This window comes from Schistocerca nitens, chromosome 8 (assembly GCF_023898315.1).
Source record: "Schistocerca nitens isolate TAMUIC-IGC-003100 chromosome 8, iqSchNite1.1, whole genome shotgun sequence".
NCBI lineage: Eukaryota > Metazoa > Arthropoda > Insecta > Orthoptera > Acrididae > Schistocerca > Schistocerca nitens.
In genome coordinates this window covers 178,265,363-178,290,534 of record NC_064621.1, presented here as the reverse complement: position 1 = coordinate 178,290,534, position 25,172 = coordinate 178,265,363, and the positions used below count along the sequence as shown (strand labels likewise).

Below are 25,172 nucleotides of genomic sequence, written 5' to 3'. Positions count from 1 at the left end.
CTCAAACTGTGGATCCAACGATATTAATATCAACCGATCGGTGGTCCCTGGGCTGGTCGAGGTCGACTGGGGTGCCTCTGACTTCAAATGGCTCTGAGCACTATGGGACTCAACTGCTGAGGTCATTAGTCCCCTAGAACTTAGAACTAGTTAAACCTAACTAACCTAAGGACATCACAAACATCCATGCCCGAGGCAGGATTCGAACCTGCGACCGTAGCGGTCTTGCGGTTCCAGACTGCAGCGCCTTTAACCGCACGGCCACTTCGGCCGGCCCTCTGACTTCCGAACTCTTTGGGGGACATCAGAGAATCCTATTTTTTTTTTATTCCTTTCTGTTCGATTTTGATACATAGTGTTTTTGTTGTATGATGTTCAGTTGTCAGAATGTTGTACACTAAATAATTGTAGCAAAATTAAGTGTCAACTGAAGTTCGATATTCTTTCAATAAAAATGTTACCGGTATCTACAGTCTCTGACTCAGGCAGTCGTGGTCTACGTTTAGTTCAGTACCTGTTCTCTGGTAAGATAAAGTACAGCCATCATAGTTAAGACACACACTGCGTGGCACAAAAAGCAAAGTACCCAGAATACCTTCACTGATGTAACTTCGTACACACACACATCAATAGCAGGTATGTGAGTCATTAGAGTTGCAATTCTCTATGAAAGGTGGAACCCACCACCAGAGTTCATTGACGTTGTTCGTCTTTATTGTTACCAGGCCTGGTAGAGTATACAAGGGACGTGAACTGTGTCAGATATTTTGTGATCTCCATGAAGGGCACGTAGTGCTTTGTATGTATTTGAGACAGCGTTATCAGTACGTAACAGAGTTAGAAAGGGGCATCATTGCTGGTCTCCATTTGGCTGGCTGGTTGTATCATGAAATCACCAGATTTATGGGAAAACGAATATGACGGTGGTCCGATGTTGGACTGCTTTGAGACGTGAGGGCATCGTCAAGTTTCTGGCCGGCCACGTCTGACCATCACCTTCTATTGGAGAACTAGTAATGGACTCCCCAGAGCATTCTATGTCATACCACACAATTGGTCAGAGACTAGCAGCATCCAGAGTGGGGAATTACTATTCCATGCGTAGGCTGTAGTTAACATCACAACACAAACAACTATGTCTGGAGTAGTGCCGCGAACGGGAAGCACGGACTGTTGATGAATGACGTCGTCTTTTACTCAGCAATGGACCGTCATCGACTGTGGTGGCGACACAGGGTGAAGTCCAATACTGAGAATGTTTTTCAGTGATTTGGAGAAATGCACCAGTGTTATTCCTGGCGTCATGGTGTGGGGAGCAATTGGGTATGTTTCACTTCCACGGATGGCTGGCTCTAAGCACTACGGGACTTAACATCTGAGGTCCTCAGACCCCTAGAACTGAGAACTACGAGGGTCACTCCAAAAGAAATGCACACAATTTTTTTTTAAATCCATCTTTTATTCTACATGTTTGAAAGTTTTACAGTGTGTAGATACATCCTTTAGGAACAATATTTTCATTTCCTCACATAATTTCCATCCCTCTCAACTACTTTACGCCATCTTGGAACCAGCGCCTGTATACCCGCACGCTAAAATTCTGGACCAACCTGTTGGAGCCACTGTTTGGCAGCATGCACAATGGAGTCATCAACCGCCCTTGTTCCACGAAGAGAGTCTTTCAGTTTCCCAAAGAGATGATATTCACATGGAGCCTGGTCAGGACTGTAAGGCGGGTGTTTCAGTGTTGTCCATCCGAGTTTTATGATCGCTTCCATGGTTTTTTGACTGACATGTGGCCGTGCTTTGTCGTGCAGCAGCAAAACATCCTGCTTTTGCCGATATGGTGGAACACGACTCAGTCGAGTTTGAAGTTTCTTCAGTGTCGCCACATATGCAACAGAATTTATGGTGGTTCCACTTGGCATGATGTGCACAAGCAAGAGTCCTTCGGAATCGAAAAACACCGTAGCCGTAACTTTTCCAGCAGAAGGTGTGGTTTTGAATCTTTTTTTTCTTGAGTGAATTTGCATGATGCCACTCTATTGATTGCCTCTTTGTCTCTGGTGAATAATCATGGAGCCATGTTTCATCACCTGTCACAATTCTTCCAAGAAATTCATCTCCACCATTCTCGTTGTGTTCCAAAACTACGCTGCATACCGCTTTTCTTGTTTCTTTGTGTGCCACTGTCAACATCCTGGGAACCCACCTGGCACAAACCTTTTTTAACGCCAACACTTTCAGTATTCTGCAAACACTTCCTTCCCCTATCTCAACGTAGCGTGACAATTCGTTCACTGTGATGCGTCTGTCAGCCGTCACCAATTCGTTAACTCTCCTGTCTGGAGTGTGTGCAGTAAGAGGCCTGCCGCTGCGAGGACAATCCTCAATATTGCCTTGCCCGCTTTCATCACGTAACCTGCTTGCCCACCGACTAACTGTACTGCGATCGACAGCAGCATCTCCATACACCTTTTTCAACCTCTTGTGGATGTTTCCCACTGTCTCGTTTTCACAGCACAGGAGTTCTATGACAGCACGTTGCTTCTGACGGACGTCAAGAGTAGCATCCATCTTGAAGACATGCTGTGACGGCGCCACTCACGGGAACAGGTTGAACTTAGTTCGAAAAAAAAGCGGAAGGATGTATCTACACACTGAAAAACTTTCACACATGCAGAATGAAAACTGTATTTTTACAAAAATAGTGTGCATTTCTTTTGGAGTGACCCTCGCACCTAAACCTCATTAACCTAAGGACATCACACAAATCCATGCCCGAGGCAGGATTCGATCCTGCGACTCTAGCAGCAGCGCGGTTCCGGACTGAAGCGCCTAGAACCGCTCGGCCACAGCGGCCGGTCTTCCACGGATGGAAGTGATTCGGGGATCTCTAAAGGTAAAGCAGTACATTACCGGAATCCTGTGTCCTTACGTGGTACCTCTCATGCGAAAATATCGTAGTGCCATTTTTCATCAGGACGATGTTCGTCCACGCATACAGTAGCACGTGTCTTAATGAAACGTGTGCATGATGTTGAGGTATTCCCGTAATCAGTAGGATCCCCAGATATGTCTGAGACTGAACATTTGATGGGTCAGTGCGGACATAACCTCCATCCGATTGCCAGTATTCAAAACCATTTACCACATTTGTGACTTAGCTTGCTCAGGATAGGATTCAACGGTCTTCTGATACCCATCTCATATATGCAGGACAAATACGGTGCAATTTCGTATGATACGTCCTTCGTAAATCTGACTCGATTTTGCAATAACTGCAATAACATCACATTGCTTCTCAAAAAGTGAAATTTCATTTCGTTTCCACTCCTATTCTAGGTGCTTCATTTCCTTCGTCAGATATTGTAGATAACAAGTTTTTAGTGCTCAGTGAGATTAATTAAAGTTTACCACAAAAGGTTCAGGCCTTGTACTATCTTTAATATAACGGAATAGAAAAATGTAGAAGTCTGAAAATAGTATCGGACGTACTTGTAGTATGATTAATAAACAAAGACACACACATAAAGTAACGGGAAAAAGCTGCGACACTAAGGAGTTGCACGACATAAACAATAGTTGGTGGGCGTTCTCTGCACTAAAAGATGATGTCGATTCAAACTTCGCGCCAGTCGTATAAGTGTGGCTCTAGTAGCGACACTATGAGGATGCAAATCAGGTTTGCCTTAAATACATGCTGTAACGGTGGTGAGCGTTATTTAACTTTGTGAGTGGACGTGGTGAGCTGATGTTAGTCACAACTGCCAATGGCTGCCATTGAGGCGACGAAGACGACATTACCATCACACAGAGTTTGAACGAAGTGGTGTAATAGGGCTAGGAGAACACGGATGTTCCTTCTGCGATACTGCAGAAAGACTGTGCAGGAATGTAGCTGACCGCCCGCTCTGGCCGAGCGGTTCTATGCGCTTCAGTCTCCAACCGCGCGACCACAACGGTCGCAGGTTCGAATCCTGCCTCGGGCATGGATGTATGTGATGTCCTTAGGTTTAAGTAGTTCTAAGTTCTAGGGGACTGATGACCTCAGAATTAAGTCCCATAGCGCTCAGAGCCATTTTTGAATGTAGCCACCGTACATGACTGCTGCCAGCGGTGGTCGCGGGAATGTGCAGCCGCAACAAGTCCGGGCTGCAGACGGTCACATGGCTCTACCGACAGCGAAAACGACCGTATTCGGCGTAGGGATCTGGCACTTCCTATTGCATCTGCAGCGGTTTGTACCACAGTGACTCAACATCGGTTACTTCAAGGACAGCTCTGAGCCAGACACCCTGTTGCGTGCATTCTACTTACCCCAAACCACTGCCACTTCGACGTCAGTGGTTTCAAGCGAGAGCCCATTCATCTACATCAACATCTACATCTACATGGGTACTCTGTAAATCACATTCAAGTACCTGGCAGAGGGTTCATCGAACCACCTTCACAATTCTCTATTTTTCCAATCTCATATAGCGCGCGGAAAGAATGAACACCTATATCTTTCCGTACGAGCTCTGATTTCGCTTATTTTATCGTGGTGATCGTTCCTCCCTATGTAGGTCGGTGTCAACAAAATATTTTCACATTCGGAGGAGAAAGTTGGTGATTGCAATTATGTGGGAAGATTCCGTCACAATTAAAAACGCCTTTCTTTTAATGATTTCCAGCCCAAATCCTGTATCATTTCTGTGACACTCTCTCCCATATTTCACGATAATACAAAACTTGCTGCCTTCCTTTCAATTTTTTCGATGTACTCCGTCAGTCCTATATGGTAAGGATCCCACAAAGCGCAGCAGTATTCTAAGGATGGACAAGCGTAGTGTAAGCAGTCTCCTTAGTAGGTCTGTTACATTTTCTGTGTCCTGCCAATAAAACGCAGTCTTTGGTTAGCCTTCCCCACAACATTTTCTGTGTGTTCCTTCCAATTTAAGTTGTTCGTAACTGTAATACCTAGGTATTTAGTTGAATTTACGGCTTTTAGATTAGACTGATTCATCGTGTAACCGAAGTTTAACGAGTTCCTTTTAGCAATCATGTGGATGACCTCACACTTTTCGTTATTTAGGGTCAGATGCCACTTCTCGCACCATTCAGATATTTTTTCTAAATCGTTTTCAGTTTTTTTTCATCTTCTGATGATTTCATTAGTCGGTAAACGTCAGCGTCATCTGCAAACAAACGATGATGGCTGCTCAGATTGTCTCCAAAATCGTTTATATAGATAAGGAACAGCAAAGGTCCTATAAAACCACCTCGGGGAACTCCAGAAATCACTTCTGTTTTACTCGATGACTTCCCGTCAATTACTACGAACTGTTACCTCTCTGACAGGAAATCACAAATCCAGTCACATAAGTGAGACGATATTCCATACGCACGCAATTTCACTACGAGCCTCTTGTGTGGTACAGTGTCAAAAGCCTTCCTGAAATCCAGAAATACAGAATCGGTCTGAAATCCCTTGACAATATCACTCAACACTTCATGTGAATAAAGAGCTAGTTGTGTTTCACAGGAACGATGTTTTCTAAACCCATATTGACTGTGTGTCAATAGGCGGTTTTCTTCGAGGTAATTCATAATGTTCGAACACAATATATGTTCTAAAATCGCTTTGCATATCGACGTTAACGATATGGACCTGTAATTTGGTGGATTACTCCTACTACCTTTCTTGAATATTGGTGTGACCTGTGCGACTTTCCAGTCTTTGGGTACGGATCTTTCGTCGAGCGAACGGTTTTATGTGATTGCGGTATGGAGTTAATGCATCAGCATCCTCCGAAAGGAACCAAATTGATATACAGTCTGGACCAGAAGACTTGCTTTTATTAAGTGATTTGAGTTGCTTCACTACTCCGAGGATATTTACTTCTACGTTACTCATGTTGGCAACTGTTCTCGATTCGAATTCTGGAATATTTACTTCGTCTTCTTTTGTGAAGGCATTTCGGAAGGCTGTGTTTAGTAACTCTGCTTTGGCAGCACTGTCTTCAATAGTATCTCCATTGCTATCGTGCAGAGAAGGCATTGATTGTTTCTTGCGGCTAGCATACTTCACGTACGACCAGAATCTCTTTGGATTTTCTGCCAGGTTTCGAGACAAAGTTTCGTTGTTATAGGCATTTCGCATTGAAGTCCGTGCTAAATTTCGAGCTTCTGTAAAAGATAGCGAATCTTGGTGATTTTCCATCTGTTTAAATTTGGCATGTTTGTTTCGTTGTTTCTGCAACAGTGTTCTAACCCGTTTTGTGTACCAAGGAGGATCAGCTAGCCGGCCGCGGTAGTCTAGCGGTTTTAGGCGCTCAGTCCGGAACCGCGCGACTACTACGGTCGCAGGTTCGAATCCTGCCTCGGGCATGGATGTGTGTGGTGTCCTTAGGTTAGTTAGGTTTAAGTAGTTCTAAGTTCTAGGGGACTGATGACCATAGATGTTAAGTCCCATAGTTCTCAGAGCCATTTGAACCATTTGAGGATCAGCTCCGTCGTTTGCTAATTTATTTGACATAAATCTCTCAATTGCTATCGATACTATTTCTTTGAATTTAAGCCATATCTGGTCTACACTTATATTATTAATTTGGAATGAGTGGAGATTGTCTCTCAAGAAGGCGTCAAATGAATTTTTATCTGCTTTTTTGAATAGGTATATTTTTCGCTTATTTTTCGAGGATTTGGGGATTACAGTATTCAATCTCGCTACGACTACTCTGTGTTCAGTAATCCCCGAATCGGTTTCGATGCTCGTTGTTAACTCAGGATTATTTGTTGCTAAGAGGTCAAGTGTGTTTTCACAACCGTTTACAATTCGCGTGGGCCCAAGAATACCTGCTCGAAATAATTTTCAGAGAATGCGTTTAATACAATTTCGGATGATTTTTTATGCGTACCTCCCGAATTAATCATGTATTTTCACCAACGTATCGAGGGTAAATTAAAGCCACCACCAGCTATTATCGTATGAGTCGTGTACGTGTTTGAAATCAAACTCAAGTTTTCTTTGAACCTTTCAGCAACTGTATCATCTGAATTGGAAGGTCGGTAAAAGGATCCAATTACTGTTTAATTCCGGTTGCCAACAATGACCGCTGTCCATACTAACTCACAGTAAGTATCTACTTCAATTTCGCGACAAAGACGCCACCGCCAACCGTGTTTAGCCTATCCTTTCGGAACACCGTTAGATTCTTCGCAAAAATTTCGGCTGAGTTTATATCCGGCTTTAGCCATCTTTCAGTGCCTATAACTATTTGAGCATCAGTGCTTTCTATTAGCGCTTTGGGCTCTGGTACTTTCCCAACACAGCTACGACAATTTACAACTGTTATACCAATGTTTCCTGTATCTACGTTCTTCCTGTGTTCAGCCTGCACCCTTTGTGACTGAAGCCCTTCTTGTGTTTTCCCGAGACCCTCTAATCTAAAAACCGCCCAGTCCACGCCACACAGCCCCTGCTACCCGTGCAGCCGCCTCCTGCGTATTCAGCGGAACCCGAAACCAAACCACCCTTGGGCGCAAGTCGAGGAATCTGCAGCCTCCACGGTCGCAGAACCGTCTCTGCCTCTGACTCAAACCCTCCACTCGGCTCTGTACCAGAGGTCCGCAATCGCTCCTGTCGACTATGCTGCAAATGGTCAGCTGTGCTTTCATCTTGCAAGCAAGACTGGCAACCTTTACCACTTTTGTTAGCCGCTCGAAACCAGAGAGAATCTCTTCTGATCCAAAGTTGGTACCGAAGTGAGCAACCACCTGCAGTTGGCTGCACCCTGTGCTCTTCATGACATCTGGAATCACTCCACCCTGTATGCACACGGAGTGCACATTGGTTTTCTTACCCTTCTTGTCAGCCAAGTCCCTAAGGGGCCCCATAACGCGCCTAACGTTGGAGCTCCCAACTACCAATAATCCCACCCTCTGTGATTGCCTGGACCTCGCAGGCTGAGTATTTTCCTCTGAAACAGAACAGGCGACAGCATCTGGGTCAGCGACAGTGTCAGCCACAGACAGCACCTGGTACCTGTTTGTCAGACAAACCGGGGAGGCCTCACGTGGGGCCGCTTCGGAAGTTTCTCGCCGCCTGCTTCGCCCTGGGGCGACCTCCCACTCGACCACAGGTGAGGGGTCAGCCTCAGTGCGAGCAGTAACTGGGTTGGCCACCAGTGAGGACCGATCGGAGGACTCTGACGTGCTGGACGTCCGTTGGATCCCCACAGCCAGCCCACAACAGTGGTGCCCATCCACTGCAGCCTCAAGCTGTGTAACCGAAGCCATCACAGCCTGAAGCTGAGAGCCAAATGTCACCAACTCGGCTAGCATCCGCACACAACAATCGCAGTCCCTGTCCATACTAAAGACCGTGGGAAACTAAACTATCAGATAAACGGACTATCGGCACGTGCTACGCAACTCTACTCTAGACCCTGGCGGAAAACGCACGAAGTGTGTCTAGTAATACGCAGATATTCTAAAACCTAACTACCGAAGCACTCAGGTGAAACTAAATAATTTGCCCCTGATTAAGAAGTAATATGTCACAAAATCGGTTTATTTTCCGACGCAAACGAAAACGCGACAACTGTGGCTATTAGATATTAAATTTACACGCAGAAACTCAAGAAACTAAACTATTAAAGCACACAGATGATAAAATTCGCTCCTGGTTAGGAACTCGTAAATGACACAAAAGCTGTTACTTCCCTGTTGCTGCGTCTGCCTCGGTCGGCTACTGCTATCTGACATTGGAGGGCAGGTTGGAGTTCCGTTGTGTTTCTGCTGAAAGCTGGTTCTGTGACGGTGGCAATGATAGTCGCGTGTTGGTTAGAAGGAGGCCAGATGAAGGCCTGCCACCAACCTGTCTGCGTGCTGGACACACTGAACCTACACCTGGAGTTGTGGTGTGGGGTGCGATTTCGTATGACAGCAGGAGCGCTCTCGTGGTTATCCCACGCATCCTGAGTGACGTCAGTCTGATGATCCGACTTGCTGCTCTACAAAGTGTTGACATGTTGCCTTGACCTGCCCGATCACCAGATCTGTCTCCAATCGAGCACATATGGGACATCATCGGACGACAACTCCGGCGTCATCTACAAACAGCATTAGCCGTCCCTGTACTGACCGACCAAATGCAACTGGTGTGAAAAATCCATCCTATCAACATCCTGCGCCTGTACAACACAATGCATGCACGTTTGCGTGCTTACACTCAGTATTCTGGCAGTTACACCGATGATTAATGTACGTTTCACACTGCAATGGCGTTTCTTGCGCTTACATTAAGCTGTGATCTCGCAGTCTTAATCACGAAAATACGAGTATGTTACCTAGACAAATGTGCTCCCCAAACTTCATCACTCTTTATTAATTAATTTTTAAGTGTGCCTTTTTTTCCTCATTGTATAAGACGTCGTCTTTGAATTAGTGGTGGTACCTCAGGTGAAGAAGAGATGCCAAGCGAGGACAGGCACTGGTGATCATGAACCTGATGGAGCTGTTAGTGTTGGGCTCCAAAATCAAACTGAACATCTCCAACATTTCCGACTTCTGGTCATCGAGGGCGCCTCCTTTGATCCCCAGAGCACAGGAAGTCACTACGTCAGTCGTGTATCGCATACATATCCCCAGAGCCTCGACACCATCTGAAACATCAGAAACAGTCAGTGGCACTTACAGTGAAGGAGGGACATCACCGTGCCAATGGAAACAATCCGAGTAATCTGTGCACAGTAAGCGGTAGTACTACTGTTGCATGAGGTAAACAAATACTTGGGTGCATAAAGAGGAACAAATATAGATATGTACTCAAGGATTTTTAATTTTTATATGTTAATTTCACCTAGTCGAATTAGGGGTATTAGGCATTTTGAAACATTTAATCAAACAAGTGTAACATTTACGCTGCATGTATTGCAAAACTGGATACTGCTCAACATAAATTACAAAAAATGTTATTAGGCTTTATGCAGTCATGAATATAATGATAATAGAACAGCAATGAAAAGACAATGTTTTGGATATGTAATGTAACGATTGATAATCGCCATCATTATCATCAACTTCAATATCAACAATATCATCGATATCATCATCAGTAATACATTTTATCATCGTTACCATCATCTATAACATCACCTTATTTAAGACTAGTGAACCGCCCCACTTTGTAGGAGTAGCTCTACGTATCCACGGACCGACGACTTGTCTGGTGTAGCAGTAATAAATTATATACACAAAATTGGCTCGTGAATCATTTTACATATTAGTGAAAAACATATCAAAATCCCTCTACTGGTTCCGGAGATCAACCTTCATCTACAGACAGAAAAACACGATGGGGGACTTTAATGTGAGCGTACAATATCTATAAAATGATACATTAAAGCAGGCGTTGTACCAAGTTTTAACAGAAAAGTAAAGGTGTCTTCAACACAAAAGCTTTTTGCTCTTCTAGGCATACTTCTATTGGAGGTGACAAGCCTTTGCTTTCTTCCGATCTTTGAACTGACTAACCTAGACGGTTATAAGGAGAACTATAGTTCGTACCAAAAAAATTTATGTATAAGAGAGAAGCATTTCCTCAAACTGTGGCAGTACACGTAAGTTGCAGAGCTTTTATTGATAACTACAGATGGATACGACGCGATATTGTTTGTTCGCAGCGGTCTGAAGTGTTTAGCGTGTCGTGCGCCGTAGCAAAACATAAGAGATTCGTTTGTAATCAACGTTTTCATTTGATGAGGTCCACAGATGAGCTTATGAAACCAAAATTGCATCAATTTCACGCTATCTTTGTGCCGGTTTTAGAACTATTTATTTATTTCTGTATTAATTATGTCAAATGCAGTTGCACGAAAATTGAATTTCAAGAACATACCATCTAGGCAGTTAAAGTCGTCACACATGGACTCATCAATCAAGTTCATGATAATAGAAGGTAACAAACCCTAATACACATATGACAGCTGACATTAAAGACATTTCAAAAGAGCAGATACAGAAAACCTTTTTCACGAGAAACTGGGTGTTTCAGCGCTGTCACACACTTTCATAATAATACATTATACTTTCTCCGGGCATATGGCTGAACTGTAGCGCAAGAAAACTACTCTATGTGGGGTGATATGTAAGGCTGCACAATCGGTAAACAATAACTAAAATATGTTATTGACAAACAAAATAGCATTTCACTGTAATTTGAAATTCCCTCCACATTAGCTGGCTCAAAATAAAATAATAACTCATGCAAAACATACATAATACAACCAGTGCGCAGCCAACTGCAAGTGGTGGCTCATGTTGGTACCAATGACATGTGTAGCTCTGGATCGGAGGAGATTCTCTCTGGTTTCGGACTGCTAGCGGAAATGGTAAAGACTGCCAGTCTTGATTGCGAGATTAAGGTGGAGGTCACCATATACAGCCTCGTCGATAGAACTGACTGTCGTCCTTTGGTGCAGAACCGAGTGGAGGGTCTGAATCAAAGGTTCAGGCTGTTCTGTGACCGTGTAGGCTGCAGATTCCTTGACTTATGCTATCGGGTGGTGGGTTTCCGGGTTCCGATTAATAGGTCAGGAGTCCACTACATACAGGAAGGGGTTAACAGGTAGCGGGGGCTGTGTGGAAGGGACCGGACGGTCCGTCTAAAAGGGGGCAGATAAAACACAGTAAGGTAGTTGTAGAAACGATCGGTATTATAGTTGTAAATTGTCGTAGCTGTGTTGGGAAAGAACAAGAACTTCAAGCCGTAATAGCACTCAAGTTCGAAAACTTATAAATAGAGACAGCTGGCTAAAGCCGGAAATAAGTTCAGCCGATATTTTTTGGAACGACCAAACAGGGTTCAGAAAGGATAGACTAGATACGGCTGGTGGAGGAGTATTTATTGCTGTCAGAAGTAGTTTACCTTGTACTGAAATTGAAGTAGACAGTTACTGTGAAATAGTATGGGTAGAGGTTATACTTGACAATAGGACTAAACTATTAATTGGATCGTTTTACCGACTCCACGACTCAGAAGATATAGTTGCTGAACAGTTCAAAGAAAACTTGAGTCTCATTTTAAGTAGGTACCCGAATCATGCAATTATAGTCGGTGGTGACTTCAATCTACCCTCGAATGCTGGAAAAAATATACGTTTAAATCCGACGGCAGGCATAAAACGTCATTCGAAATTGTACTGAATGCTTTCTCAGAAAATTATTTTGAACAATCACTACATGAGACCACTCGAAGCCTAAATGGTTGCGAAAGCATACTTGATATCTTAACAACAAATAATCCTGAACAAATAGAGAGTATCATGACGGTTACAGGGATTAGCGACCACAAGGCAGTTGCTGTTAGGCTAAATAGCGTAACACCCTCAGCCATCTAAAAGAAACGCAAAGTACATCTATTTAAAAAAAAAAGCTGATAAAAGTACTCCTAACGCCTGTTTAAGAGACAGTTCCAACTCCTTCCGTTCTGATCATGTAAGCGTAGAAAAGATGTGGAATGATTTCAGAGATAGTATCGACTGCAATTGAGAGATACATATTACAAAAATTAATAAGTGATGGTACTGATATCTAATGGTACACAAAAAGGGTGAGATCGCTGTTGCAGAAGCAACGAGAAAAGCAAGCCAAATTTAAAAGAATTCAAAATCCATAAGATTGACAAAGTTTTGCAGAAGCTCGAAAGATAGCGCGGACTTCAATGCGAGTGCTTATAATAATTTCAACGAAGCTCTGTCTCGTAATCTGGCAAAAAATCCAAAGAGATTCTGGTCGTACATGAATCATACCATTGGCAAGACGCAACTAATACCTTCACTGCGCAATGACAACGGTGAAGTCACTGATGACAGTGCCACAAAAGCAGAGTTATTAAACACGGTTTTCCGAAACTCCTTCACCAAAGAAGACGATCTAAATATTCCTGAATTCCAATCAAGAACAACTGCCAACATGAGAAACATACACACGTTAAAAAAGTTTAGCATCACTCCGGTTCCCAGAACTCTTGAAGATAGACGTTGACTGTGGATAATGTATCACAGACACAGTCAATTTGACTGTTCAGAGGTGTCCTTAAACGCGCCCACAGATGTAAACAACCATGCATGAGGAGCGCCTAATAGATGGAGGAGGTCCGACAGTCGATCAGTTCCAGTCATTCCACCAGGAAGGAGGTACACGGCTCGTGTCGTCTGTAGTTCAACCGTGCCTAGACGGTCAATACCGCGGTTCGATCGCGTCCGCATTGTTGCTTTGTGCCAGGAAGAGCTCTCAACAAGGGAAGTGTTCAGGCGTCTCGGAGTGAACCAAAGCGATGTTGTTCGGACATGGAGGAGACACACATAAACAGGAACTGTCAATGATATGCCTCGCCCGTGCCGCCCAACAGCTACTACTGCAGTGGATGACCAGTACCTACGGATTATGGCTCGGAGGAAGCCTCACAGCAACGCCACCATGTTGAATAATGCTCTTCGTGCAGCCACGGGATGTCGTGTTACGACTCAAACTGTGCGCAATAGACTGCATGATGCGCAACTTCACTCCCGACGTCCATGGCGAGGTCCATCTTTGCAACCACGACACCATGCAGCGCGGTACAGATGGCCCCCAACAACATGCCGAATGGACCACTCAGGATTCTCTTCACCAAAGAGTGTCGCATATGCCTTCAACCAGACCTAGTCAGGCTGAACGCCTTAAACACACTGTCCAGTGACAGCAGCAAAGTGGAGGTTCCCTGCTGTTTTGGGGTGGCATTATGTGGGGCCGACGTACGCCGCTGATGGTCATGGAAGGCGCCGTAACGGCTGTACGGTACGTGAATGCCATCCTCCGACCGACAGTGCAATCATGCCGGCAGCATTTTGGCATAGTTCACATCTTGTGAATGACTTCCTTCAGGATAACGACATTGCTCGACTAGAGTGGCCAGCATGTTCTCCAGACATGAACCCTATCGAACATGGCTGGGATAGATTGAAAAGGGCTGTTTACACACGACGTGACCCACCAACCACTCTGAGGGCTCTACGCCGAATCGCACTTGAGGAGTGGGACAATCTGGACCAACAGTGCCTTGATGAACTTGCGGATAGTATGCCACGACAAATACAGGCATGCATCAATGCAAGAGGACGTGCTACTGGGTATTATAAGTACCAGTGTGTACAGCAATCTGGACCACCACCTCTGAAGGTCTCGCTGTATGGTGGTACAACATGCAATGTGTGGTTCTCATGAGCAATAAAAAGGGCGGAAATGATGTTTATGTTAATCTCTATTCCAATTTTCTGTACAGGTTCCGGAACTCTGGGAACCGAGGTGATGCAAAACTTTTTTTGATGTGTGTAGAAGTAGCTATCCTCGATGTAACAAAGCAGCTTAAATTACTTAATAAAGACAAGGCCTCTGGTCCAGATTGCATATCAGTCAGGTTTCTTTCAGATTATGCTGACACAATAGCTCCATATTTAGCAATTATATACAACCGCTCGCTCACAGAAAGATCCGCCCCTAAAGACGGGAAAATTGGTCAAGTCACACCAATACCCAAAAAGGGAAACATGAGTAATCCGCTGAATTGCAGGTCAATTATCACTAACGTCGATTTTCATTAGGGTTTTGGAACATATACTTTGTTCGAACATTATGAATTACCTCGAAGAAAACGATTTATTGACGCATAGTCACCACGGATTCAGAAAATATCGTTCTTGTGAAACACAACTAGCTCTTTATCCTCAGTGTTGTCCCTTCAACCCCAACTAACCAACCAATCTTTATACTCATGAAGTAATCAGATCTATCGACAGGGGATGTCAAATTGATTCCATATTTTTAGGTTTCCAGATGGCTTTCGACACCGTTTCTCAAAAGCGTCTTCTAACCAAACTGCGCGCCTGTGGAATGTGCGATTGTATTGGCTATTTCATGACGGAAAGGTCACAGTTCGTAGTAATAGATGGAAAGTCATCGAGTCAAACAGAAGTAATATCCGGCATTCCCCAAGGAAGTGTTATAGCCCCTCTATTGTTCTTAATCTATATTAACGACATAGGAGACAATCTGAGTAGACATCTTAGATTGTATGCAGATGATGCTGTCATTTACCAACTTGTAAAGTCATCAGATGATCACAACCAATTGCAAAATGATTTAGATACATCTGTATGGTGCGAAATGTTGATTGGAATACTCTCTTTCAAATTCTTAAGGTGGCAGGGGTAAAATTTAGGGAGCGAAAAGCTATTTACAATTTGTACAGAAAGCAGATGGCAGTTATAAGAGTCGAGGGGTATGAAAGGGAAGCAGTGGTTGGGAAGGGAGTAAGACAGGGTTGTAGCCTATCCCCGATGTTATTCAATCTGTATATTGAGCAAGCAATAAAGGAAACAAAAGAAAAGTTCGGAGTAGGTATTAAAATCCAGGGAGAAAAACTTTGAGGTTCGCCGATGACATTGTAATTCTGTCAGAGACAGCAAAGGACTTGGAAGAACAGTTGAACGGAATGGACAGTGTCTTGAAAGGAGGGTATAAGATAAACATCAACAAAAGCAAAACTAGGATAATGAAATGTAGTCGAATTAAGTCGGGTGATGCTGAGGGAATTAGACTAGGAAATGAGACACTTAAAGTAGTAAAGGAGTTTTGCTATTTGGGGAGTAAAATAACTGATGATGGTCGAAGTAAAGAGGATATAAAATGTAGAATGGCAATGGTAAGGAAAGCGTTTCTGAAGAAGAAAAATTTGTTAACATCGAGTATAGATTTAAATGTCAGGAAGTCGTCTCTGAAAGTATTTGTATGGAGTGTAGCCATGTATGGAAGTGGTACGTGGACGATAAATAGTTTAGACAGGAAGAGAATAGAAGCTTTCGAAATGTGGTGCTACAGAAGAATGCTGAAGATTACATGGATAGATCACATAACTAATGAGGAGGTATTGAATAGAATTGGGGAGAAGAGGAGCTTGTGGCACAACTTGACTAGAAGAAAGGATCGGTTGGTAGGACATGTTCTTTGGCATCAAGGGATCACCAATTTAGTATTGGAGGGCAGCGTGGAGGGTAAAAATCATAGAGGGAGACCAAGAGATGAATACACTAAGCAGCTTCAGAAGTATGTAGGCTGCAGTAGATACTGGAAGATGAAGAAGCTTGCACAGGATAGAGTAGCATGGAGAGCTGCATCAAACCAGTCTCAGGACTGAAGACCACAACAACAACATGGTGTGAAAAGTAGCAATTGACCCTGATTAAAGAAAAGTATGAAGTTATTCACATGAGTATTAAAAGAAATCCGCTAAATTTCGATTACGCTATAAGTTACTAAATAGTTAAGGATTACAATTACAAATAACATAAATTGGAACGATCACATAAATAGTGTTGTGGGTAGATCAAACCAAAGACTGCGGTCCAATGGCAGAATACCTAAAAGGTGCAACAGATATTGTGAAGAGACTGCTTACAATACGCTTGTCCGGCCCATTCTGAAGTATTGCTGTGCGATGAGGGATCCGCATCAGGTGGGACTGACGGATGACATCGGAAAAGCTCAAAGAAGGGCAGCATGTTTTGTATTACCGCAAAACAGGGGAGACAGTGCCACAGACAAGATACGTGAATTGAAGTGGTAATCATTAACACAAAGGCATTTTTCGTTGCGACGGGATCTTCTCATGAAATTTCAATCACCAGTTTTCTCCTCCGATTGCGAAAACATTCTGTTGGCACCCACCTACATAGGGAGTAATGATCATCACGGTGAAATAAGATAAATCAAGGATCGCACAGAAAAATTTAAGTGCTCGTTTTTCCAGCGCGCCGTTCGACATTGGATCGGTAGAGAGACAGCTTGAAATAGGTTCACTGAGCCCTCCGCCAGGCACTTAATTGTGAATAGCAATCACGTATATGTAGATGTGTATAGTTTTTGTGTTATCAACCTAATATATTGTGCATTGCTATTATCTGCAGCTTCATTCTTTGGTTGCTACACTGACGGGAATAAAAATCGCAACACCAAAAAGTAATTAATGAACAGTAATGACATATCGGGAATACATTTGTCTACGTAACATATTTAATTGATTGGCATTGTAACATCAGAGAGTAATGTAAACGCGAGATAAACCACTGCAGATGGTTAGCAATTTGATGGAATGGTTCGAGGAACTCAGTGGCGAGTTCCAATTGATGTGCTGGCCTCCCAAATCGCCAGATCTGAACTCGATCACACACATCTCGATCGCACACATCTGGGACGTAATTGATCGTGGCGACGGAGCTCGTCGTTCCCCTCCCCGGAATTTATGGGAATCAGGTGACGTGTGTGTGTGTGTGTGTGTGTGTGTGTGTGTGTGTGTGCAGATATTGTGCCAACTCCCTCCAGCGACGCGGTAGGCGGTCATAATATTCTGGCTAATCAGTGTAATATGCACGACAGGAAGTCAGTGTCTTGTTAAATGATCATTATGTTACTGAGGAGACTGCCCCATTGCACTCCTGGACGCTAAAAGCGAAAACGGCTAACACGTCTTGGAAGTATTCAATACCACTTGCGAAGGGATTCATTCATGTACCATATTATTCAGGGCTAAAGTTCCCTCTGCTGCGCGAATTTGTGGAAGCCTGAGTTAGGTGACTTTTTCATATACAATTTTCGAGTCAAATCTCGTTGCTACTTTTTTCTCTTGGACATTAGATATTTAATTTTCAATATCTTTATAGTCTTAGGGTTTCTTTTTTACCAAGAGGGTAGTTTACGCTTCTTTCCAAACACACGCACACACCTTTCAAGCTGACGACAGGAAGGTATGGCACAGCTAGGCTACTTCCTGAAAGCTCCAGCCTTATGTGAGATGTGAGTCGTGATGCGAATTCGAAAATAGAGCGTCATTACAAAGAAAATGAAAGACTGAACACTGTATCAGCTACTGAAGCTACCTCCGCTAGCCTTGGAGTGGTCCTTGAGCACCCGCACCAGGTCGTCACACACCTCCTTCATCAGCAGGAACATCGGCTTCAGGCGGCTCGCCGTGAAGGACGGACTCAGCTGCGAGCGTTGCTTCCTCCACCTGTAAACAGCCGCGCCTCTTAATACAGGGCTGCCACGTCTTCGCTTCGTAGCATAATGCTGTAAAGACAACCTTTGTACAGCATCAGAAGTCCTAATACATCAGCTGTACACTTAGACGTACAGTGGGTTGGACAAAAATATAGAAACACCAAAAACACAAAACGTTATCGTTCCTAATATGTCGCTGGGAAACCGTTGGCATTGAAGACAGATTCCAGTCGCCTCGAAATACATAAATACAGGTTCTGTCTGGTTTTCGAGGTAATCTGATACCATTCTTCCTGCAAAATAGTGGCAAGTTCACGTCAAGGTGAAGGGGGTGAACAGCGGTCACACAGCCTTCTCTCCATGCTAGGCCACAATGGCTCCATGATACTGAGATCTGGTGACTGCTGTGGCCAGGGGGACGCGGCAGTTAATTCTGGTGCTCACGAATCGAGTCGTGGACAATGCGAGCTGTGTGAACAGGCCTCCAGTAGTCTTGGAACATAGCCTCACCCATGGAGAATAAACACTGTACCATGTGAAAATCAGCCGAAATGGTCACATAGTCCTTTGAAGTAATACCGCCTTGCAGAGTAACCGTGGGTCTCATGCAATACCACGATATGGCTGCCCAATCATTACCTAACCCCCTCCACGTTCTACATCAACATCTACATTTATACTCCACAAGCCAACCAGCGGTGTGTGGCGGAGGACACTTTACGTGCCACTGTCATTATCTCCCTTTCCTGTTCCACTCGCGTATGGTTCGAGGATAAGAACGACTGCCGGAAAGCCTCCGTGGGCGCTCGAATCTCTCTAATTTTACACTCGTGATGTCCTCGGGAGGTATGAGTAGGGGGAATCAACATATTCGATACCTCATCCAGAAACGCACCCTCTCGAAACCTGGACAGCAAGCTACACGGCAATGCAGAGCGCCTCTCTTGCAGAGTCCTCCACTTGAGTTTGCTAAACATCTCCGTAACGCTATTACGCTTACCAAATAATCCTGTGACGAAACGCGCCGCTCTTCTTTGGATCTTCTCTATCTCCTCTGTCTACCCGACCTAGTACGGATCCCACACTGATGAGCAACACTCAAGTATAGGTCGAACGAGTGTTTTGTAAGCCACCTCCTTTGTTGATGGACTACATTTTCTAAGGACTCTCCCAATGAATCTCAACCTGGCACCCGCCTTACCAACAATTAATTTTATATGATCATTCCACTTCAAATCGTTCCGTACGCATTCTCCCAGATATTTTACAGAAGTAACTGCTACCAGTGTTTGTTCCGCCATCATATAATCATACAATAAAGGACCCTTCTTTCTATGTATTCGCAATACATTACATTTGTCTATGTTAAGGATCAGTTGCCACTCCCTGCACCAAGTGCCTATCCGCTGCAGATCTTCCTGCATTTCGCTGCAATTTTCTAATGCTGCAACTTCTCTGTATACTACAGCATCATCCGCGAAAAGGCGTATGGAACTTCTTGCACTATCTACTAGGTCATTTATATATATTGTGAAAAGCAATGGTCCCGTAACACTCCCCTGTGGCACGCCAGAGGTTACTTTAACGTCTGTAGACGTCTCTCCATTGAGAACAACATGGTGTGTTCTGTTTGCTAAAAACTCTTCAATCCAGCCACACACCTGGTCTGATATTCCGTAGGCTCCTATTTTATCAGGTGACAGTGCGGAACTGTGTCGAACGCCTTCCGGAAGTCAAGGAAAATGGCATCTACCTGAGAGCCTGTATCTAATATTTTCTGGGTCTCATGAACAAATAAAGCGATTTGGGTCTCACACGATCGCTGTTTCCGGAATCCATGTTGATTCCTACAGAGTACATCCTGGGTTTCCAGAAATGACATGATACGCGAGCAAAAAACATGTTCTAAAATTCTACAACAGATCTGTGTCAGAGATATAGGCCTATACTTTTGCGCATCTGCTCGATGACCCTTCCTGAAAACTGGAAGTACCTGTGCTCTTTTCCAATCATTTGGAACCTTCCGTTGTTCTAGAAACTTACGGTACGCGGCTGATAGAAGAGGAGCAAGTTCTTTCGCGCACTCTGTGTAGAATCGAATCGGTATCGCGTCAGGTCCAGTGGACTTTCCTCTGTTTCGCTCCTAGCATGTAAATTCGGCCAAAAATCGTGAACAGTGTAAAATAAGACTCATTTGACGTAATGACTTTCATCCATTGCTTCAGAGCCCAGGTCTTATGGCTTCGGCACCATGTTTTCCTGTTGCAGGCATCTGCATCACTTATGAATAGTTTTGGAATTCCACCTCACTCTGCAATTCCCTGCATATGAACCTCCATTCGCGTTGTTTTAGTGCTGATAGGATTCACGAGGGGGCATTGAGTTCTGTAGTGACTGCTGTAGCTGTCTTGGTCTTATTTTTCGTTATGATCTTCAGCGGGCGTCTGTCACACGCACTTTAGTCCGCGTTGTTACTTAGAGGATGATGTCTCTTTCGCTTTCGCTATATGCGGTATAAATCTTCGAATCAGTGTCTCTTGAAACACCAAATACTGCAATTACCGCGGTTACCGATCCACCCACCATTCGAACACTAACAATTTGCTCACGTTCGAATTCTTACATTTACAACCCAATAAAGGATTCTGCGGTAGTATCGACAATTCAAGAATAAAGGTTGCCTCTGTAACAGCAGAAACTCCGGACACCAGGTGCTGCAGTTGAAATTTGGAAATTTGTGGTAAGGTCTTACGGGACCAAACTGCTGAGGTCATCGGTCCCTAAGCTTACACACTATTAAATCTAAACTTACGCTAAGGACAACACACACACCCGTGCCTGAGGGAGGCCTCGAACCTCCGACGGGGGGAGCCGCGCGGACCGTGACAAGGCGCCCCTGACCGCTCGGCTACCTCGTGGGGCTGTTGCAGTTCAAACAGTGGAAAGTGTACAAGAGGCGTTTCTACGCAGTCAAAAAACCTACTGCTCCTGCAAATCGCGAACTGGGCATTCCGCAACCGACTCTGGTGGAGATTCTGCATAAGCAGTTGAATCAGAAACCGTATCGCATATGGCAAAGCGACTGCACCGCATTTTGAACTTCTACAGGGAGCAATAGAAGATGACGTCCCCCCCAATACGCGTTCAGTGGTGAGACGAAATTCCACGTAAACGGTCAAGTGAATCGTCGCAACGTCCGCGTATGGGGTGAGGCAGATCACAGTATTACAATGAAAACTGAATGAGATTTTCGAAAGATAAATGTCTTCCATGCTGTTTCACGTAGCACAGTGTGGTGGCCTACTTTTTTCCTGGGGAAAACTGTAACAGGTATAATGTATCTACAAATGTTGCAAAGGGGGTGGCTTCCTAAACTAACAGCGGATATCCCAAACGTCTTATTACAACAACACTGAAATCCGTCTCATTGCTGTAGACTAGCGCGTCGCCATCTGTGCTGGTCGCTGTGCTGAGGGTGAATTGTAAGTCATCAAGAGGCCTCCAAGGCCTCCTGATCTTGCAATTAGTCTTTTTTTTTTCTTTGGCGATATGTGAAACAGTGTTTACGTACCACATTTGCCGACAACATTGACTGAATTCCATAACCGCATTATTACTGTGCTGGTGAATATTTGATAGGGATATGTTCGAAAGTTTATGGGTCGAACTTTACTTCCGCACAGATGTTGGTCGTGTAATACAAGGGGAGCTTGTTGCGGGATGTCTTGCACATCATTATCAATGACACCGGTTGTCAACAAGGCACTGTGCAACAACGCGTCATTCATTACTTTTATGTAACAGTTTGTAAAATACACTCCTGGAAATGGAAAAAAGAACACATTGACACCGGTGTGTCAGACCCACCATACTTGCTCCGGACACTGCGAGAGGGCTGTACAAGCAATGATCACACGCACGGCACAGCGGACACACCAGGAACCGCGGTGTTGGCCGTCGAATGGCGCTAGCTGCGCAGCATTTGTGCACCGCCGCCGTCAGTGTCAGCCAGTTTGCCGTGGCATACGGAGCTCCATCGCAGTCTTTAACACTGGTAGCATGCCGCGACAGCGTGGACGTGAACCGTATGTGCAGTTGACGGACTTTGAGCGAGGGCGTATAGTGGGCATGCGGGAGGCCGGGTGGACGTACCGCCGAATTGCTCAACACGTGGGGCGTGAGGTCTCCACAGTACATCGATGTTGTCGCCAGTGGTCGGCGGAAGGTGCACGTGCCCGTCGACCTGGGACCGGACCGCAGCGACGCACGGATGCACGCCAAGACCGTAGGATCCTACGCAGTGCCGTAGGGGACCGCACCGACACTTCCCAGCAAATTAGGGACACTGTTGCTCCTGCGGTATCGGCGAGGACCATTCGCAACCGTCTCCATGAAGCTGGGCTACGGTCCCGCACACCGTTAGGCCGTCTTCCGCTCACGCCCCAACATCGTGCAGCCCGCCTCCAGTGGTGTCGCGACAGGCGTGAATGGAGGGACGAATGGAAACGTGTCGTCTTCAGCGATGAGAGTCGCTTCTGCCTTGGTGCCAAAGATGGTCGTATGCGTGTTTGGCGCCGTGCAGGTGAGCGCCACAATCAGGACTGCATACGACCGAGGCACACAGGGCCAACACCCGGCATCATGGTGTGGGGAGCGATCTCCTACACTGGCCGTACACCACTGGTGATCGTCGAGGGGACACTGAATAGTGCACGGTACATCCAAACCGTCATCGAACCCATCGTTCTACCATTCCTAGACCGGCAAGGGAACTTGCTGTTCCAACAGGACAATGCACGTCCGCATGTATCCCGTGCCACCCAACGTGCTCTAGAAGGTGTAAGTCAACTACCCTGGCCAGCAAGATCTCCGGATCTGTCCCCCATTGAGCATGTTTGGGACTGGATGAAGCGTCGTCTCACGCGGTCTGCACGTCCAGCACGAACGCTGGTCCAACTGAGGCGCCAGGTGGAAATGGCATGGCAAGCCGTTCCACAGGACTACATCCAGCATCTCTACGATCGTCTCCATGGGAGAATAGCAGCCTGCATTGCTGCGAAAGGTGGATATACACTGTACTAGTGCCGACATTGTGCATGCTCTGTTGCCTGTGTCTATGTGCCTGTGGTTCTGTCAGTGTGATCATGTGATGTATCTGACCCCAGGAATGTGTCAATAAAGTTTCCCCTTCCTGGGACAATGAATTCACGGTGTTCTTATTTCAATTTCCAGGAGTGTACATTCATCCAAACCCTATGAACCATTATTTTGTAATCAGCCTGTATTTATCATAATGAAATTGTCATTTCATAATTAACTACGAGGGCTATCCACAAAGTACATTAGGCTTTGGAATTAAAAATAAATAAAGTATTGGAATTTTTTTAATTATATACATATGAAAGCCACACTTAAATACTACTTTTCTACATAGTTGCCATTTAAATTAAGGCACTTATCGTAGCGATGGACGAGCTTGGAAATTCCTTCGTCGTAAAATTCGGCCGCCTGCGCCTTCAACCACGTGGTTACCTCTTCTTGAAGCTGTGCGTCGTCATCAAAACGCTGCATAGCCAACCACTTCTTCATTGCTGGGAATAAGTGGAAGTCGCTCGGTACCAGGTCGGGACTGTACGGCGGATGAGGAAACAACTCCCACTTAAAAGATTCGAGAACTTCACGAGTGGCATTTGCCGTGTGGGCCCGGGCGTTGTCGTGAATCAGCAAGATCTTTGAGCCCATCTTTCCCCTGCGCTTGTTTTGTATTGCTCTTCTGAGGTTGTGCAGAGTTTGGCAATACCTTTGAGAGTTTATTGTAGTGCCTCTTTCCAGGAAATCCACAGAAATCACACCTTTTCTGTCCCAAAAGATAGTCATTACGTGGTTGAAGGCGCAGGCGGCCGAATTTTACGACGAAAGAATTTGCAAGCTCGTCCATCGCTACGATAAGTGCCTTAATTTAAATGGCAACTATGTAGAAAAGTAGTATTTAAGTGTGGCTTTCATCTGTAAATAATAAAAAAAATTCCAATACTTTATTTATTTTAAATTCCAAAACGTAATGTACTTTGTGGATAGCCCTCGTATGATGTAAAAGAACAGTGTCTGTGTAAAATCCAGGTCTGAATTAAGAGAGAGTTTGAAGGCCCGAATATAGACCGAGGTGACAAAAGTGATGGGATAGCGATATGAACGTATGCAGATGGTTGTAGTATAGTAATACACAAGGTATAAAAGGGCAGTGCATTGGCGGAGTCGTCATTTGTACTCACGTGGTTCATGTGAAAAGGTTTACGACGTGATTATGGCAGCACGATGGGAATTAACAGACAATGAACGCAGAATGATAGTTGGAGTTAGACGCATTAGGCACACCACTTCGGAAATCGTTAAGGATTTCAGTATTCCGAAATCCACAGTACAAAGATTCTGTCGAGAATGCCATATTTCAGGCGTTACCACGCGCCATGGACAAAGCAGTGTCAGACACCCTGCCCCTAACGACCGAGAGCAGCGGCGTTTGCGTAGAGCTGTCAGTGCTAACAGACAAGCAACACTGCGTGGAATAACCGCAGAAATCAATGTTTGACGTACGAAGAATGTATCCGTTACGACAATGTGGCGAAATTTTATGTTAATGGGCTGTGACAGCAGACGACTGACGAGAGTGCCTTCGCTAACAGCACGACACCGCCTGCAGCGCCTCTCCCGGGCTCGTGGCCTTATCGATTGGACAGTAGATGACTGGAAAACCATGGCCTGGTCAGATGACGCCCTGTTACAGTTGGTAAGAGTTGATTGTAGAGTTCGAATGTGGAGCAGACCCTACGATGCCATGGACACCGGTTGTCAGCCGGCCGGTGTGGCTGTGCGGTTCTAGGCGCTTCAGTCTCGAACCGCGTGACCGCTACGGTCGCAGGTTCGAATCCTGCCTCGGGCATGGATGTGTGTGATGTCCTTAGGTTGGTTAGGTCTACGTAGTTCTAAGTTCTAGGGGACCGATGACCACAGATGTCAAGTCCCATAGTGCTCAGAGCCATTGAACAGCGGTTGTCAACAAGGCACTGTTTTTGCAAGCTGGCGGTGACTCC

The 25,172-nt window shown here is 45.0% G+C and overlaps 1 protein-coding gene across 1 annotated transcript in view; it reads right to left on the bottom strand.

Moving 5' to 3' along the window:
• Positions 1-25,172, bottom strand: part of LOC126199354 (probable cytochrome P450 6a20) — a 152,357-nt gene that overhangs the window by 64,070 nt on the left and 63,115 nt on the right. Inside the window, exons 4-5 of the mRNA XM_049936215.1 lie at positions 17,961-18,091; positions 9,443-9,650 (exon numbers count right to left, since the gene is read on the bottom strand). Of these exons, the coding sequence (XP_049792172.1) occupies positions 9,443-9,650; positions 17,961-18,091 (339 nt within the window). The remainder of the gene's footprint in view (positions 1-9,442; positions 9,651-17,960; positions 18,092-25,172) is intronic.